The sequence below is a fragment of the Camelus dromedarius genome, chromosome 23, assembly GCF_036321535.1.
Source record: "Camelus dromedarius isolate mCamDro1 chromosome 23, mCamDro1.pat, whole genome shotgun sequence".
Taxonomy (NCBI): domain Eukaryota; kingdom Metazoa; phylum Chordata; class Mammalia; order Artiodactyla; family Camelidae; genus Camelus; species Camelus dromedarius.
This window is the reverse complement of record NC_087458.1, coordinates 15,353,445-15,371,196: the sequence shown is the minus strand read 5'-3', so window position 1 is coordinate 15,371,196 and position 17,752 is coordinate 15,353,445. Positions and strand designations below refer to the sequence as shown.

At 35.7% G+C, this 17,752-nt stretch overlaps 1 protein-coding gene across 4 annotated transcripts in view; it reads right to left on the bottom strand.

The window, feature by feature from the left end:
• The window catches only part of POU2F1 (POU class 2 homeobox 1), a 146,812-nt gene that overhangs the window by 65,257 nt on the left and 63,803 nt on the right, over positions 1–17,752 (bottom strand). For 2 of the 4 annotated variants that reach the window (XM_031435848.2, XM_064477953.1), the window contains exons 1-2: positions 15,181–15,486; positions 11,859–11,924 (exon numbers count right to left, since the gene is read on the bottom strand). In XM_031435848.2, coding sequence (XP_031291708.1) covers positions 11,859–11,924; positions 15,181–15,208 — 94 coding nt within the window. In that variant the 5' untranslated portion in view covers positions 15,209–15,486. Of the gene's footprint in view, positions 1–11,858; positions 11,925–15,180; positions 15,487–17,752 lie in introns of those variants that run through there. The other 2 variants (XM_010984450.3, XM_031435849.2) reach the window with 1 other exon arrangement.

Below are 17,752 nucleotides of genomic sequence, written 5' to 3'. Positions count from 1 at the left end.
AATCTTTCTCAAATTGTAACTCCTATGCAACCTAGTTTTAAAGTAAGGATATTTAAGCCTTACTTAAGAGGTCATGTTAACATTTTCTGAACAGATCAACTCTTTGAGGCCTTAAAATAAAAACTTACAGTAATACTACATTTTAATTATCTCTTCAGGATCTAGTTATATCTAAAGGAAACCATGATACTTTAAAAAGAAAAAAAAATCTTTTTTTCTAGAGTGAGTGGCCTCAGATTTTTTTGCTAAATGCATGAGTTTGAGAGATAGAACACAAACAAGAATAAGGTATTGCCAGTGCCCTCAAGCACAGCAAAGCAGAATACAGTATTTGCTCTAAGAAAGGTACAAAGTGCTTTGAGAGTTCCAGTGTGGCTAAGAGGGAGAAAGGAGGTTTTAAAGGGGACCCAGGGTTATAGAATGAGGCCTGAACCACCAAGGTTTAGTGAAAATCTAATGGTTTGGATGTAAACATATTTTATTACTACCCATTGCTCATCTCATTATTATAAGACACTCTGACTATAATATAGAGGGAAATGTACAAAGACACTCTTGGGAAAAAAAGGGAAGGGTTCAATTTCTAATATTATTTCCTAAGGAAACATGAATGCAGATTTGCCACTTTAAAAGTATATTATTCAAAAAAAGTATATCATTCAATCCATTAGTAGGGCTGTAACTGGAAAAGAAAAAAGAAAATAACAACTATTAACTAAGATGTGGAGAAACTGGAATCCTTGTGCATTGATTATGGAAATGTAAAATGGTTCAGCTGCTGTGGAAGAGTTCGGTGGTTCTTTAAAAAGGTAAACATAGAATTACTAATGACCCATCATGTCCACTGCTAGGTATATACACCAAAGAAATCCTTGAACATCATAATAACAAAAAAGTAGAAACAACCCAAATGTCCATCAACAGATGCCTGGATAAACAAATTGTGGTCTACCCATACAGTGGGATACTATTCAGCCATAAAAAGCAATGAAGTACCGATGCATTCTACAACATAGATGAACTTAGAAAACATGATGCTAAGTGAAGGAAGCCAGTCACAAAAGGTCACATACTGCATGATTCCATGATTCCATTTATACAAAATGTACAGAATAGGTAAAAATCCATAGAGACAGAGCACAGACTGATGGTTGCCAGGGGCTGGGGGAAGGAGAAAATGGAGAGCAATTGCTTAATGGGTATAAGGTTTCCTTTTGGGGTGATGAAAACATTTCAAACTAGATAGAAGTGGTGGTTGCACAACACTGTGAATGTACTAAATTTCACTGAATTGTTCACTTTTAATGGTTAATTTTATGTTACATGCATTTCACCTCAATTAAACAAAACTAAAACTGAAAAACAAACGAACAAACAAACAAAACCAAATCTCACTGCCCTATCAGTCCACTTGCCTAAAGCAGCCACCTCACCTGTTTAATCGGCCACTTACATTCTGCTACAGGCCAAGGAACGAGATAGTCACCTCTCATGGAATTGGGAAAGAAAATAATAACAATCTCTTAAATGAGGGATTCTGGAACATGGGGTTTGTGAAAGCTATTTTTCATCACTAAGCACCTATATTTTGGATAATACCTACTATATTTCTCTCTGTAATGAAAATTACATTATATACTACTGCTTCAATTAAACTTATACAATAAAGAAAAAAAGGATGCATTACACAGATTTCTATTTGTCAGTAAATTCAAGGCAGTCGAAGTGAAATTTAACAATAGGCTAAATTTCAGATAACCAGGAAATAATAGTAATATCTGTGCCGGTCACTACATTACCTTGATAAGTAAGCACAAATTCCAAATGAAATTCACAGAAAGTCAGGCAACCGTGGGGTAGAGCACAAATAAGAGCTAAAAGATCTTCAAGGAAAACTTAACTTCTACTCATGCGTGTGTGTGCATGTGTGCGCGCTCATGTGTGCGTGTACAGATGGTTTCTTCTAAGTGAGTCACCATAAAATGGAAGGAATCTGGATAACAGAAATCCAGAAAAAGCATCAATTATGGCTATAGAAAAATTCTACATTACTACACAAGATGTATAATCAGAATTGATGTTACAGATCATCCATGGGATGGATGATTATTACATATCTGCTAAAAATTTCCACTGCTATTGTAACGGTAAATGTTTTTTTAATGTAGATGACTGCACATCAGTGATGCATGATAAGATTTCTATAAATGGTTAATGTTGTTAAATCTCTCTGGATGAAAGGTTCTACTAAAACAGATTCTTATTAGTTTTATTCTTAATTGTAGAAAATGAGTAGCTTGTGACCTGCCAGTGATTGAGACCAAGTCTTTTTCACGTAACCTAAAACATGTCACAAAACAAGAATACTCTTAGGGTCAAGAAAACCAGAAAGTCCTTATTCTAAGATTCTAATATCGCAGTAACGTTTTTGTTGACAAAAATCTACCAAACATTTGCTCTGTTCCATCTTTCTCCTGCCTCATAATCTAGTTAGATGCTTCTTATACACCTTTACTTTTAAGACACGAGTCAGGTAAAGGGTGGCAGTTTCCTGCCTTCTTCGGAAACACAAAGAAATGCCTGAAAAACTGCAGTAAAACTCCTTATCCTCTGATTTTATCTGATGTCAGGGTTCCAGGCTTGAATTACGACCCTTTGCTACCAATCCTCCTTGTTTATTTATCTGGATGAACTATCTACTCCCAGACTTCTTTATGGCTTTCTATTCCCTGGTTTCATTCTCCCAGTATCACAAGGACATTTCTAATTGCCTCTGCGCATAACCCTAACTACAGTGCTTTCTTACCTTCCCTCCTGCCTAAAAACTTATTATCTATACCCATTATATATAATTTATCCTTAAGTCTTTCACTCTCCCATTTCTCTGCCTTAAAAACAAGGTGGGGGGAGGGACTCTTCTCCGCTAAGCTACTTCACCCACCAGTGCTCTGAAACCTAACACCTCCTTCCTCCTCAGGAATCTTCATTCCTGAATCAACCCTCCTTTCTCACTCCTCTCCTTAGCATATAAAGAGACTTGACCTCCTCTCCTGTTCTTTCCTTCTTTTTATTTAATAGAGCATCTATAATTATCAAACACTTAATGAGTCACACATCTACTTGCTTTCAACGTACACATCAATTCCACACAATGGATTACTACTATTTATCTCCATATTATAGCTAAGAGAACTGAGGCACAGAAGGAAGTGATGTGCTCAAGGTAACACAACCAGTGAAAGAGCCAGGATCTGAATCCAGATGGCTTGGTTCCAGGGCCTGAGCGCCACGCCTTTCATGGAGTGCCCATTGAAAGAGCTGCCTACATTTATCCTCCCCCTGCCTCAGCTATTTACTTCTCTATCCACAGCAACTTCTCTCTCTACCACTTACCTAAATCTTTTAAAAAGTCCCTAGTAACTACTAACTGTCAAATCCAAAGGTCACATTTTGAGCTTCCTACGTCTCCACCTCTCTGCAGGACTTGATTACGTTGAACACAAACTCCATGAACTCTGCCGTCTGGTTCACTTTTGATCTCCATGGTTGCTCGGTCTTAGTTTACTTAAGAACTGTCCAATGGAAATTTCTATGAAGATGGAAATGTTTTATATATGTGCTATCCAGTGCAGTAGCCCCTAACCGCATGTGCCTACTGAGCAACAGAAGTGTGGCTAACAAGACTAAATTTTTAATTTAATTTCATTTTAACCAGCCATGTGCAGCCTCTGGCCAGCCTACTGGACACTGCAGGGCTACTTCATAGCTCCTCTGTCTGCCCTTTTCGTGTCGTAGAAGAGCTTTGCCCTTGGTCCTCTTTTTGGCTTTTCCACTCTCTTCCCAGCATTATTTCCCTGCTGAGTACTTCCATACCTATTTAAGCAGCCAGATTTCTTTCCTTAGGAACATAACTCTATCTTCAACTGCTCACTTCTTCACCTGCAAGTACCACAAGGCACCCAAATGCAACATCTTCAGAACTAAAAGTATCACCTGTCAAGTCTACTCTGGGCTCAGGCAGTCCCTACTCTGATAACGGCGGTACATCTATCCTGGTCCCAAGCCAAATACAGGTATTCATTTTCGATAACTCCCTTTCCTTTTTTCCCTTTTTTACTCCCTCTCAATCTCTTCTCTTCCTCCTACAAATGCTCATTAAATCTGACCCCTGGCTTCCACTGTCACTGCTCTAAGCCAGAACACTATATAATGGATCTAATTTAAAGAGTAATGGAGTCTAGTTTTTTTTTTTTTTTTTTTTTTGCTTCAAGCAAGATGTAAAGTATAACATGGCTGGAAAAATCTTTTATACTTGTTAGAAAAAAACACAAAAAAGTGACATGATAGGATACTAAATTGCCTGGCAAAGAAGAAAATTATAGACAATCTCATAATCTGTATCTAAAGCAGCCTTTTAGAAACAAATGCTCTTATAACTAGTCCAAATTCTATTGGTAATGAATACAAACAAAATGGACATTACCTTTAATATTCTAATTTTTGTTATTAGGTTATCACTTGGTGAAAAGGTCAATTGACCATTCACTCATTTAACAAAAGTTTAACCTTAATTCAAATGTCACTTAGTATTCTCACAGGTTCAGTAATTATGGCCCTCAGCCCCATACACCAAAACAACAACAGCAACAAATTCCCCATGTGCACCAAAGGGCAGGGCCAGGGCCAGTATCTCAAAATGTAGTAGTCAGAATCTCTCAGAAGCCATGTACTTTAACTGCATTTATCAAACCAAACACTAGAGAAGATCCATCTTTCCTACAGGTGTATCCTTTTTTGCTTCTAGACCACCAAGAACAGAGCAATAAATCCTCCATCGTGCTCCTGAGGCTCTCTAGAAGTGCTCTGGCCCTTTTCAATGACCCGTGGAACCACCCACTATTTAAAACATCACTACAAAGGCAGGCAAAGAAAAATCAGTATCAGGATTTCCACTGTAAGGCTTATAAGAGCACTTTGGCCAGTGCAGAATGCAGTCCACAAGGTACCACATGCACGAAAATTAAAGTAATAGTAATGATAATAAAAACAGTAAGAATATAATCAATAGTCCTTGGATACACATAAGTTCAAAAGGAAAATAGCTCTGTGGAGTCTGAAACCTGCAACTGCTCCACGCTGTTTCAATGAGAACTTTATGTGAGGCCTGTTCCTTAGTGAATTTCTAAGGCTTCATCTGAAAACACTGGTATTTTATCTGGAAATGTTTTCCAAAACTAGCACTGGTTCAAGACATCAAGATTCTTCAATTATTAAGAAGAATAGCAGGCATACTAACTGGTGGCCTGGTCTTTCAGGATCCTTTGTTTTCACCTAGGAGAAAATGATGTCTGATCATGTGCTTACGAACATTACTTCCTAACATCGGCCGTGGCACTAGGAAGTCCCAGGAACGAATACATCACTGGTTGCTAAGAACTTCTGACAATATTTTTGGAATGCCATTTCATAAAAGAATACTAGGTTACATTAATAAATTTCTTTGGCCTTTACAGTTGCCAAAAAGATTTGATATTATCCTGGGAAAAATAATAATCTGAATGAAAAATCAATTGAACAAGAACAGGATAGGGAGCCTTTGCTCTACGATCATTCAGGTAAAAAAAGATTTTCAGTTAATGGACCACAAACTCAATGAATCAACAGGTTAAAATCGAGTCCTCCTAAAACTGAGTCCTCATTGGTTATAAGGTTAGTCAAGTGCTTTAAAATCAAATGTTTTAATATTTCAAAACAGTAAAATATTATTAGAAAAAAATTTATATTTTAAAAATTTAATAGAAAAAACATTTTGTATTTTAAAAATTTAATAGGAAAAAATTTTATATTTTAAAAATTTAATCTGATGTCATTTTCACCTTCATTAATTTTAAAAAATAATTCTAATAAGTAAATTTTCAATAATAATAATAACCAACAGTAATGGCAGTGGCTGCACTCAAGTCTGAAGAACTGTAATACTGTCTAATTCTGAGGATGGCTAAATGATAAAGGATCAAGAAATCTTTTGATGATGGAAAAAATCTGAAGGAATTAGAGTACTTTAGTGCAGATTTCTTCCACCCATTTAAGCTTTTACTGTTTCTTCAGTCTTGGACATATACCGCCAGCTACCATCACATGTAAATCCTAACCAGCTTCAAGGTCCAGTTTAAGTTCTACGTTCTTCAAAACCTTCCCAGATCCTCCCAGCTAGAAATGATTTCTTCCCTACTGAATTCTCATGGACTCATGTAATACTTCTTATGAAAATTCTATTATATTTTTATACATGTTTTCTTTGTAAGTTTCTTGAGAACAAATAAATATTTTATTCAACTTTAGCGATCCTACTGAGTATAGTACAGTATCTTGCACACTGGAGACAAAACCAAAGAAACGCACAGGTCAGAGGATTAGAGGGTGGCTCTGCTCACTTTTGCAGATATGTCTGTAGATACGTGTGACATTCGTCAAGTGACTGAACAGCTAAGCCTCAATTCCTTGATCTATGAGAAGAGAAAAATCATGCCTCATATGGTTGTTATAAATCTTTATAAAGATTAAATGAGATAAGCTATACAAGTGCTTAACACATCTAGTAAATACTTAATGACAGCCACTATATTACAGTATAAATTATTACTTTATAATAAATTTTACTTTATAATAAATTACTTCATAATAAATCACTTTATAATAAATGTCAAATACATGAAGAAGACTTAGAATAGGGCAATGACTTCCAGAAGAGCTTTTGTTGTTTGAAAGATAAGGAAAATCATTTTAATCTGTGTTACTCCTAAGGGCAGAATTCAAAAGGATATAGATAATGGTTGCACAGCAAGAGAACAGAATGTATCAAAAACTAACTTCCCTCTCAGCGTATGAGTCCAGGCACAGGGTAGATGACCATTTGTCAAGAACATTGATCAAAGAAGCCTGCCCTTTGATTAAAAAGTGAGCAAGGCTTTAAAATTTGTCCAGTTTTTTTACATTAAAAATGCTTTGGTTTTTCCTACTGATGTTTCTAAAACTTCACACAACTTCTTTACTTTTCCAATTGTCATATACAATACAGTTGATCAGATTTAATTTAGGATAAAGTACTGTGGTAGGGAGAACAACAGCCACACAAAGATGTCCATATCTTAATCCCAGAAGCTGTAAATAGTTACCTTACATGGTAAAAAGCATTTTGCAGATTGGATCAAGTCAAAGTTCTTGAGATGGAGGGATTATCCTCGATTATCTGGGTGGATGGACCCAGTGTGATCACAGTGGTCTTTATAAGAGAAACAGGGAGGCAGGAGAGTCAGAGAAGATGTGATGGTAGAAGCAGGGGTCAGAGAAAGAGAGAGAAAGAGACAGACAGAGATTTAAAAAGACACTACACTTCTGGCTTTGAAGATGGCAGAAGAGGCCATAAACCAAGAAATGTAAGTGACCTAAAGAAGCTAGGAAAGGAAAGAAAATGCATTCTCCACAGCCCCCAGAAGGAACACAGCCCTTCCAAACCCTAACTTTAGGACCTCTGACTTCCAGAGCTGTAAGATAATTACTGTTGTTTTACCCAGCAATTTCACTACTAGTTGGATATAAGCCAAAGAACTGGGGACCAATGTTCACTGCAGCATTAATTCACAATGGCTGAAAGGTAGACATAACTCAAGTGTCCATCAACAGATGAATGGATAAACAAAATGTAGTACAAACATACAATGGAATATTATTCAGCTATACATTGTACAACACTGATGAACTTGAAAACATGCTAAGTGAAATAAGTCAGACACAAAAAGGACAAATATTATATGATTCCACTTTAATATAAAATATCTAGAATAGGCAAATTCAGAGGGCTAGGAGGAAGAAGAAATAGAGAGTTACTGTTTCCCCAAGAGGAAGCATCCTTGCCAGCATCTTTGTACAAAAAGCTATGTTATAAGAAATATCATTACTACTCCCTCTTATCCAGATGGGCATTTTGTTGAGAGGATATTACTTTGGCAAAATAATTGAATCTCCCATTTTCTTCATTTCTGATCTCGGACTTCCTGAGCGAGGCTATGGGAAGGTCATATAACCTTGTTGGCTAGACAAATTACACATCTGTTTTCTTTCATTTGTGCCCACCCCTCAAGAAGCTTATTAATTCTTTTTATTTACTTATTTTAGTCAATTCCTTAAAGGTAACTAAGTTAAAATTCATCCACTCTATTCAAGCCCCCAAATCCATTTCACTGAAATCTTTGAGGCAGTGTGAGATAATGAAAGGCTCATGGTCTTTGCAGTCACAAATTACTGAACAGTTCTGAATTTATTTCCCTTATCTTTAAGATAAGCATAACACAACTTACCTTATGAGAGTATTTTAACAATTATGATATAAAGTACACATAATGAAGCGGCTAGCCACACACCATGTAGTAAGAATTCAACAGATGAGAACCGTTGCCATTATTACTACTGTTACCCCCGCCTTCCTCTCAGATGACCACCTCAACTACTTTAATGAGAAATAAGAAAAATGGAACTAGATGTGAATTATTCCTCATTTTCCTTCTCCCTTCCACCTCAATTTTCTGTCATTGTTTAATCTTACCTTCTTCTCCCTAATATAAAAAAAGAGTGTATCTCCTCCATTTTCAGAGTTAGTCCTCCATTCTGTACTTTTGATCCTAACTCCTTCCCTAACCTAAGTCCCATCCGTTGTTTTGCTTTAATTTCTTTCTCTCTGGTCGTTCCTTCCATCTGGCCTATGAACATACTCAAATTTCCTCAAAGAAATACCACTACGGCACTTTTATATCTCCCCTTGAATTACCATAATCTATCCTGAATCTGTCACCTGTGTATCTGTCTCATCTCTTAGCAGACTGCTAACTCCTCCAAGACTGAGGATATCTCATTTATTTGTACTAACATCTTTTAATAACACCAAGTGTGATATTTTACATATAGGACAGGCATAGACTGAATAAATAAATTAATAAACCTAAACAACAGATTTTCTGTGACCATATAAGGACTATTTGACAAAAGTGCACCATCAGATTTTGCTGCTTACTCTGGCCAGAGAAAAGCAAAGAAGTAACATATCAACACAATCTTAAATAATTTTGTAACACCATTCCCTTAAAATGTGACAAATCAAAAATTATTTTTTCCTGAAATGTTGAAAATTGTTGTAATCTACATAACAGTATTCCAAATGTGAAACTTCAGTTTTATTATAAATCTGATTCTAAGGGTCCTTCCCACTGAAAATTTTACTTGTTATTCGTAAACCAACAAAAACTAAGAACCTGTCTATTCTTTTTTTTTAAATGAAGTATAGTTGATTTACAATGTTGTTAGTTCTTTACAATTAAACAATGTGCAGGTTTGTTTATTATATTTTTAAATAAAAATCAGTAAGTATATAATTCTTTGAATAAACTGTAATTTTACATCTAATGTATCAAACATGGTAATTTAGTATGCAAACTGGGACTCAAATATATTTTTATACTCCTAAGCTAACAAACTGACATCAGTGGGAGTCACTAAGAATAGTGACAGATCTTTGACATTTGAGAAACTGACATGCAAGGTTTCAGTTATCTTCAAGTGAATGTAAAGGTCCACAACATGGAATAATTTGTAATTTTACAAAGGCAACAAATGTTTCAGTCAACAACAGAAGGTGAGTCACCATGCTCCAGAGTTAGGATGGCCGATCATCCCATGCTCGATCCAGCTTCTATGTATTATTGCATTACGGAAATACAGAATAAAAATTTTCCCTGTTTGCAGGGAAAACAGAAAAATCAACCACTACTGCTGGTGACATAAAGAAGTCTAAGAAAGCACTAGTTCTTAGCCACAAAATCAGAGTTTCTAGAGACACTAAAATGTAAAATATCTCAATTCACACTGCTCAGCTCTATAGGGGGAATGAGTCTGCCAAGCACTCCACATCAAAACAGGGCAAGAAATTTATGAGACTGTTTCAGCAAATGTTCCAGCTAGAATTTATCTTATGTAGCTCTCTAAATGGTTTTAGAACTGAACATATACAAAGCATTGCTTAAATTTTCAGTTTTATTTTAATTACAGTTCATGGGGAAAACCATATGCAGGATGTAAACCCATATACTGGGTGTAAATCCTGATCTTGCCTTTATTTCCTGGCTAGTTTTGTGCCTCAATTTCTTATTCCTTAAAATAATACCTAACTGTCATAAGAACTCAAATTGAAATCAGGTAATGCATACAGTGCTTAAGATTTTAAAAAACACATCATCAGGCTTTTATTAAATGTAGGTGTTCCATAAATGGTAGCTACTGAAACTTCAGTGATGAATCCCCAAGGAGTCCAATGTAGTGGACATTTTCAGTGTTCTCCAACCATTCTGACTGTGTTTCTCTTCCCTTGGAAATAACATGCCTCTTCTTTGAATCTGTTCTTTAGGCACAGTGTCCTGCTCACTCCTCTAGTGTCTTAATGGGATCAACTGCCCTATTTCTCTGCAAACAAGCCTCACACCTAAGCTAGGCGGCCAAAGGACTGGCAAAGGGACTGGTGCTACAAAGGAATGCAAGATGGAGCCCAAACATGGGACAGAAAGGAGACTGGCTGACACTTCACACAGAACAGAATGCTGCCCTTCCCCTACGCAGGAGGTCCAAGAGCAGTCTACTTGGCTACCCTCAGTTACAGTAACTTGAGAGACATGTTAAATACAACATGAAGCCTCACAGCTCAGTTTCACATAAAGAGGCAGGTATGCTTTAGACATTAAAAGATCAACAAGTATCTTCAGGTATAGAACAATTTAGAACGAAAGATACGTAGGCAGGAAGATGCTGTACTAGTTCAACTCATTTACTTCAAATGAAAAGGTATTGTGGCCAGTAGGGGTGGAAAACAAAGACAGTTTCCAAGAGCAACTTTCATTCTTACTATCTCCCATAGTCAGGCATTTTAAAAATGGCAAGTCAAAAAGGCGACCTTCTTTGCTAATGAAAAACCTAGCCAAACTATTATCTTCTGGGTACCCCTGCCCATAATTCCCTTCTTCAGTGGTTGAGTATTTTAATTTACAACTTTACCAGAAACTGGGGAAGTCCCTGTACCATCTCTGGCAGATGATGAAGACACACAGTCAAATGTCAAGAGCACGGGCTGTGAAGACAATCTATCCTTCACAGACTCACCTTCCCCCATGGAGCCTCAGTTTCCTCATTTTTATGATATTAATTTTCTCCTGATACAGAGTTTAATCAAATGTAAATTTTTAAAAAAATTACCAAATTAAAGGATGTATTAGAAACAGGTGTGTGTTTTTACCTACTTACAATATGATAACTTCAATACAATTTATATTGAACGTGGATAAGATTTCCTATTTTGACTAACACCTGTAACAAGTTTTTACCAAATGGCTACTGTGTAGTTGGCACCATGCTCAACACATTTCCTTTAATATTCACAATGACCAAAGAAATTTATTATCCCCATTTTATAGGTGAACAAGTTAAGTCTCAAAAAGATTGGGGAAATTGCCTAAAGTCACATAGCTACTAAGAGGCAAATCCATAATTCATACCCAGAACTAACTGACCCAAAGGACTGTTCTCTCAACTTCTCTGTGGTTTCTCTGATACATGGTGGCAAAAAGATGAAGTAATCTGCAGAAGAAGTTAGATAATCTTAAATAAATCCAATCCCAGTTCCTGCGAATACTAAGTTATATTTGACAACTCAAAACTCAAAAGTTTTATTCACCAAGTGTGAGTCATAGTTAAATGGGAAGTTTCTTCTTTTAATTCTATTGCACCTCATTAAAAAGCTGGATCTGAGAACGATCTCTTACCTGTGTTGCCATCTCCACTCTCCATAGATGGTTTACTGGGTTCTGACGGATTGTTCATTCTTGAGTCTGCAATTAATCAGAGGTGATTAAGGTTTTTTAAAAATTGGGGATGTGGTTAGGGAGGCAAAATTGTGGCAAAGGAAAGGGTTAAGAATATTGACTAACACTAGTCTTATAGTTCAAGGAAAAGACGGTTTCAGCACTAAAGCACTGCAAGTTTGTAATAAAAGCTCATCTGAAAGAAATTCAGGATTCCCTTAATCCTAAAGTGATCCACAAATAAACTGTCTTCCTGAAGACTTTGAAGATTTGTCCAAGAAAGATAACGGAAATCTAATCTGAAAAAAAATGATAATAGAGTATAACACAAAAAAGAATAAAAATGCTTCATAATATGAAGCATAAAGTATATTAAAGACAAAGCTGGAGTGGGGGGAAAGGAGGAAGCATCTCACAAAGTAAAATGTTACCCCCCTAATAAGTTTCTTTTTCTGTAAGTAATGATTTTCATTAATTATAACCTAAACAAGCCCCTGGTAATCTTGATAGCAGACTGCACAGTAACCCAATCTAACAGAATAAAAAAAAAGTCTAAGAAAAATATCTCCATACTTACTCCCCACCCCGCAAAACAAACTAGACATGTGTCAAAGTGAGACTGTATCAAATTTGTATCTCAATCATAAACCATTACAAGAAGTGTACTACAAGGTATAATAGATACATCTAATAATTTCAAAACTGAATCACAACCACACCCACTTAAAAATTATGCTGCCTTGACAGTCTAAGTGAGCCTGCTGATGTGAGTTTATGTTTTCCAGGGTTATGTTTAATGAAGGTTTTCATAATAATATGTTTTCATCAATATTAAGTATCCTGGAAGATATAAGAAAAAAGACAAGAATAATCTGTTTTCCTTCTACCTCTTCAAAAGTAAAACTTTTTAAAAACTTAGTAAAAACTAAATACACATTTAATATTTATCTTATTCTACTACTGTGAACTCAAACTTAGCAATATATATAATCAAAGAAGTTAACTATCAAGCAAGTTCTACCTTCCCCCCGCCAGGTTAAGAACCATTTAACTATAATTATTAGTAGAGAAAAATACTTAAACTAGATTATGTATATGATTTTCTGACTGAAGAGCACATTTTATCATCTGCTTAAATGTTTAACTAGAAAATCAAAACAATTACTAGAAGTCTGAACCATGTTGTCCATAGCTGCTTTATCCACATGCATAAGTGATGAGGAAGAATCAAGAGTCCTCCCGTAAGTTTCATTTCCAACCTGGAAGTTGTGTAATAGCTTTTCTAATATACTTTTTGAAACAAGTAGGCAATTCTATTATATCTCTGGTTTGTTCTTCAGATGTTGAAAGGGTTCAGATCTGTATGTCTGTGGTCATAAATGAGGGTAGTTCTAAAACTTCTTTCCCCTAGCTATCCAGAAGACTTTAAATATCATCTGAAAGCATACTAAGGTTTGAAAGGAACAGGTGTACAACTTAGTGAAAATCAGCTTTCTGAATGACTTGGCCAACAACTTACGAAAGTTAACAAAAATCACAACAAATGTAATAGAATATACCATTAAACATGAAGGCTTCTCAATGCCTCCTTTAGAATGTATTATAAAGAAAGTGGGAAAAATGATGAACCAGTTAACAGTCATAAAAAGGGTAACTATTTTTTCCACATATCATAAAAACAAAGCAGCAGGCATAACTCTTAACAATCATAAGCCTGACCTTGGTACAAGTCATATTCTGATTTCCACATCTGTAAATTAAAGATTATGTACATCACAGGTATTCTATGTGAATTTTCTAAGCAGTTTCTACTAAATTGTCAAGAACTTCAAAGACATTTAACAAAATTGCTTCACATACACAAAGATAAATAAATAAAACCAAATTCTGATTAAATGTACAACTGTACATTTAAAGAGTGTTTAAATGATATTTACTGTTAAAAGAACAGATAAAATTACTAATTTTAAAATATAATGCTAAAAATATTTCAAAAAGGTACTTTCCTCTCCTTTCTTGAGTTCCCAACTTAGTAGATGTAAAAGAGTAAGTACAGTAAACTCTTTTTTGATATTTGAAGGTTTTTTTTTTTTTCTCTCTGGGCACACTGAACTGACTGCATGAGTCTAGTACACAGTCTACAAGTTACTCTTGGATTGAATTCTTGACATCAGTTTGTTATTGTAGTCATTCACCCCTTTAATAGTGGTTTTTATCATACTGTACAAAAATCACTACTACCTTGGGTTTAGGCCATGTCTTCTGCCTAAAATTCAAACATTTTCAGAAACATCATTGTATTTTATCCTGAGTAACTGTGATGGTGATGGGGGCAGCCTCGATTTTTCAAGTGGAAAAAAATGACATACAGGAAAAAAAATCATTTGCAAAGATTTTAAAAAACTAAGATATCAAAGTCCTGGAGTTCATATCACCACCTGGAGAGGTGACCAGAGTAAAGAGGTTTCAACAATTTTGCATATAAACAGACAAAATTCAACACAGAATATGGCCACCCTGAGTCACGTATGTTTAAAAACCAAAGTGCTTCAATCTATTTTAAATCTTAGTCACCAAAGACAGTTTATGCACTCAAGTCACACACACACCCCCTCCCCAAAATCTTATACTATATGAAAAACTCCAAAAACAGGCTTTCTAGCATTAAAAATTGTTTCCTGAAGAACAGAAGTTGTTTTTTAAAAATAAAAAAGGCTAGTGTTAGCCCCAATTTAGAAACAGTTAATAGTTTCTGAAATCTGAAAATTGATCAACAGTCCTATTGCAGTAACCAACTGCCCTCCGCATTAGTATTTATGGGAATAATTCTGCACTACAGCTCCATCTTATTTTTCACTAGGCACTCTTGGTTTTTATATAAGACATTCACATTCAGTATGCAAAACATTTTTTATCAATATGTACATATTACTTAGGTATATTTTATACCTTGTTTCTGATCTAGACTGTTTTTAGAACTACATGAAATGCACCCAACAGAAATTTCGAAAAAGCAAAAATGTCCTCCATTCAAGATGAACTCTAAATCCACACTATTTACTGAAAATATCCTCTGAACCAGAAGAGCTAGTGGTAGGGAGGGACCTACTGCAAATTCAGTCTTGCTTGTGCTTTGCAAATGCTTTCCTCCTTCCCGGCTCAATCCACTTCTCCCCCCTCCCCCGAGTTGGTTGCATATGCGATTAAGCATTTATGCATAGTCAACCCCACACATGCTATTTCCATATTAAAGCTTCTAAGAAAGAACTGTGCTGGTACCCACCTAGAACATAGTCACTGCAGTCCAGCATTGCTGTGAAATCTTCTACAGGTTCAGACAGTCCAAAGCAAGGAAGAAACAGGTAGCGTTTGGGGTGGGGGAAAGAAGGTACTACTATTTCTAACAAATCTACACTATAATCTTAAGAGAACAAGGGTGGGAGGTGGAAAGTGGATTAGCGGGAGAAGCAAAATACAACTTCAGTTACACCATAGCAATCTTCAACTGAATAAGGAAACTTCAGTTGCTCAGAGGAGTTTTAGTCTCTCCTACCAGCTAGGACTGACATTGTCAAGGCAACTGAAGCATGAAAAGTTCCCCTTTTTGTAATAAAATAGAAACAAAGATTGCAGCTGGCAGTTTCCATAATGAAGCTTAATCAGTATGCGCGTGATTAGGGCCTTATGCAAATCTCTCCTCGTTAGCACAGCAGCCAGCACTTTGAAGTCCACGAACAATTCATTTACAGAATACACTGAAAGCACTCCCTGCATAATTTAAATCATTGCATAAATATTTATCAGCCTATTTGCATATTAATTGGCAGTGCATGAAGGGAAAAATTATCTCCTGAGTGCCAGCATAATAATTAGTAGGATAAAATGAGACTTCTTCCAATGGCCTGGCTTCTTGGACCTAACTTGAGATAGTACCGGGGGAAAAGGGAGGGACAGGAGACAGAGTTCTGTTAAAATGCCACTGAAATGACACGTACAAATTAGAAACAACTCTACAGACTTAAGCACCTTTAATCTTATTCCTGCTGGCAACAATGACTTCAGTAATAAGAGGATTTGCAAAAAGCTTTCTACACAATCCAAATAATCCCAAGGAAACAATTAGCAAGGTAGAAGCAGAACACAGAGCTGTCAAGATGGTGCAAGTCTACTGATAGGGAATTTTCCAAATATTAACATACACTGTCAGGGGAAAGTCCTACTTTAAAATAAGGCAACAGTATAAATCCAGAAGCAGTGTAGGATCTATAAAATTATCTTCAAGAGTATGAAAATTCATTATCTACAAATCCTTTTATACCACCAAATTAACAAAATAGATTAGTTGAATGCCACATGTCACACAGTAGCCTTCCTCCATCAAAATCAAGCTAAAGTATAAGGCAGTTTATTTACAGTATCAATCATCAAAAAATGGGTTATGTAAATTGTGAGATTACTTAGCACTTTCAAGTAACCTTCACTTAATGGATATAAATCTACATATTTAGAATCCTTCCAAAGAATATATTTATTTTATTTAAAATGAATTTGCAAGGTTAAACATCAACGCAAATTTTTTTAGGCATTACCTTACGACAGCATTCCAATGTAATCATCATAGATAGTTCAGGAGAAGATTTATAAAAACCCCATGAAGTAGGCATTATTACCCTTTTAAAAAGAAGGAAACTGAGGCACAGAGAGTGAAAGGACTTTATCCAATGTCACACTAACAATTTGGGAGTCAGGATATAAAACCAGATTTTGCATTTAAAATCTGAGGTCTTGGCTACTATTAAAACTTATGGACAAGTTAGACATTTAGGGAACTGGTAGGCATGGGGTACTTAAATAGAGCAGCAGACTAAAACAGCTTATTTTCAGTGTAGTAAGGAAACCAATAATTAGCAAAATTTTTGTGTTTAAAAGTCAAGTGTGTACGTACTAGATTTGAGGAGAGTTTTCGAGGGTATTATCCCATTAACAACTGCTTTTATTTTAGAACTAGTCTTCAAGCATGCCAAGTATCTGATTTTTAAAAATATGTATGTACCTTTTCCCAACATAAAGGATGAAATTAAATTTAACATGCATATGAGGAAATGAAAGACAAGATTTCTATAAGGGACCTTCAAAAAGATTTCCTTGCAAGTCAGTAACTTAGCTAGGAACAGAACCAAAACCCCTTCGTAACTTTTAGATCAGCACTCTATTTATGTTGCTAGTATTTCTGTGTTTTACAGAACCCCAAATTCATGAGGAGAGAGCTTGGGGGAGAAATTCAACACTGCCATTTAGCACCTATAAGACTTTAAGTTCTTATTTGAATCTTCCTTTTCTCATCTGTAAAACGCTACTGCCTTTTTCAGGAGGCTGCTGTGAGGATAAATATGCTCACGCTTCTCAGGCTAGACCCTGGACCGGAGCATGAGGCAGCTGTGCCAGGGAAGACATCAAGACACAGTTCAGATAAACATGGTACAGCCTTCAAGAAAGTCGATTTTATTCAAAAATAATTCACAATACTTTGTATTAAAACAATCAAGAATATATTATGGAACAGAATGCAAAATTCAAGTGAGTTTTTAAGGTGGAATATATTGGACTATACAACTTCTGTTTGGTGGGAAAATATGAGAAATAATGATGAATGTCACTGGACTATAGTGGATATAAATAAATGTTTCTTTCCTTCTTCAGCCTTCATAAAATTTTACATGTATTGTCCGCATTTATCATAGAATCTGCAACTCACCAACTACCTTTTTGTACTGTATGCTGTAACACCTCTCAACTACCTTTCTTATGCCAATTTGGTCTTTCGTACATCAGCTAAGGATGACTTGGAGCTACAG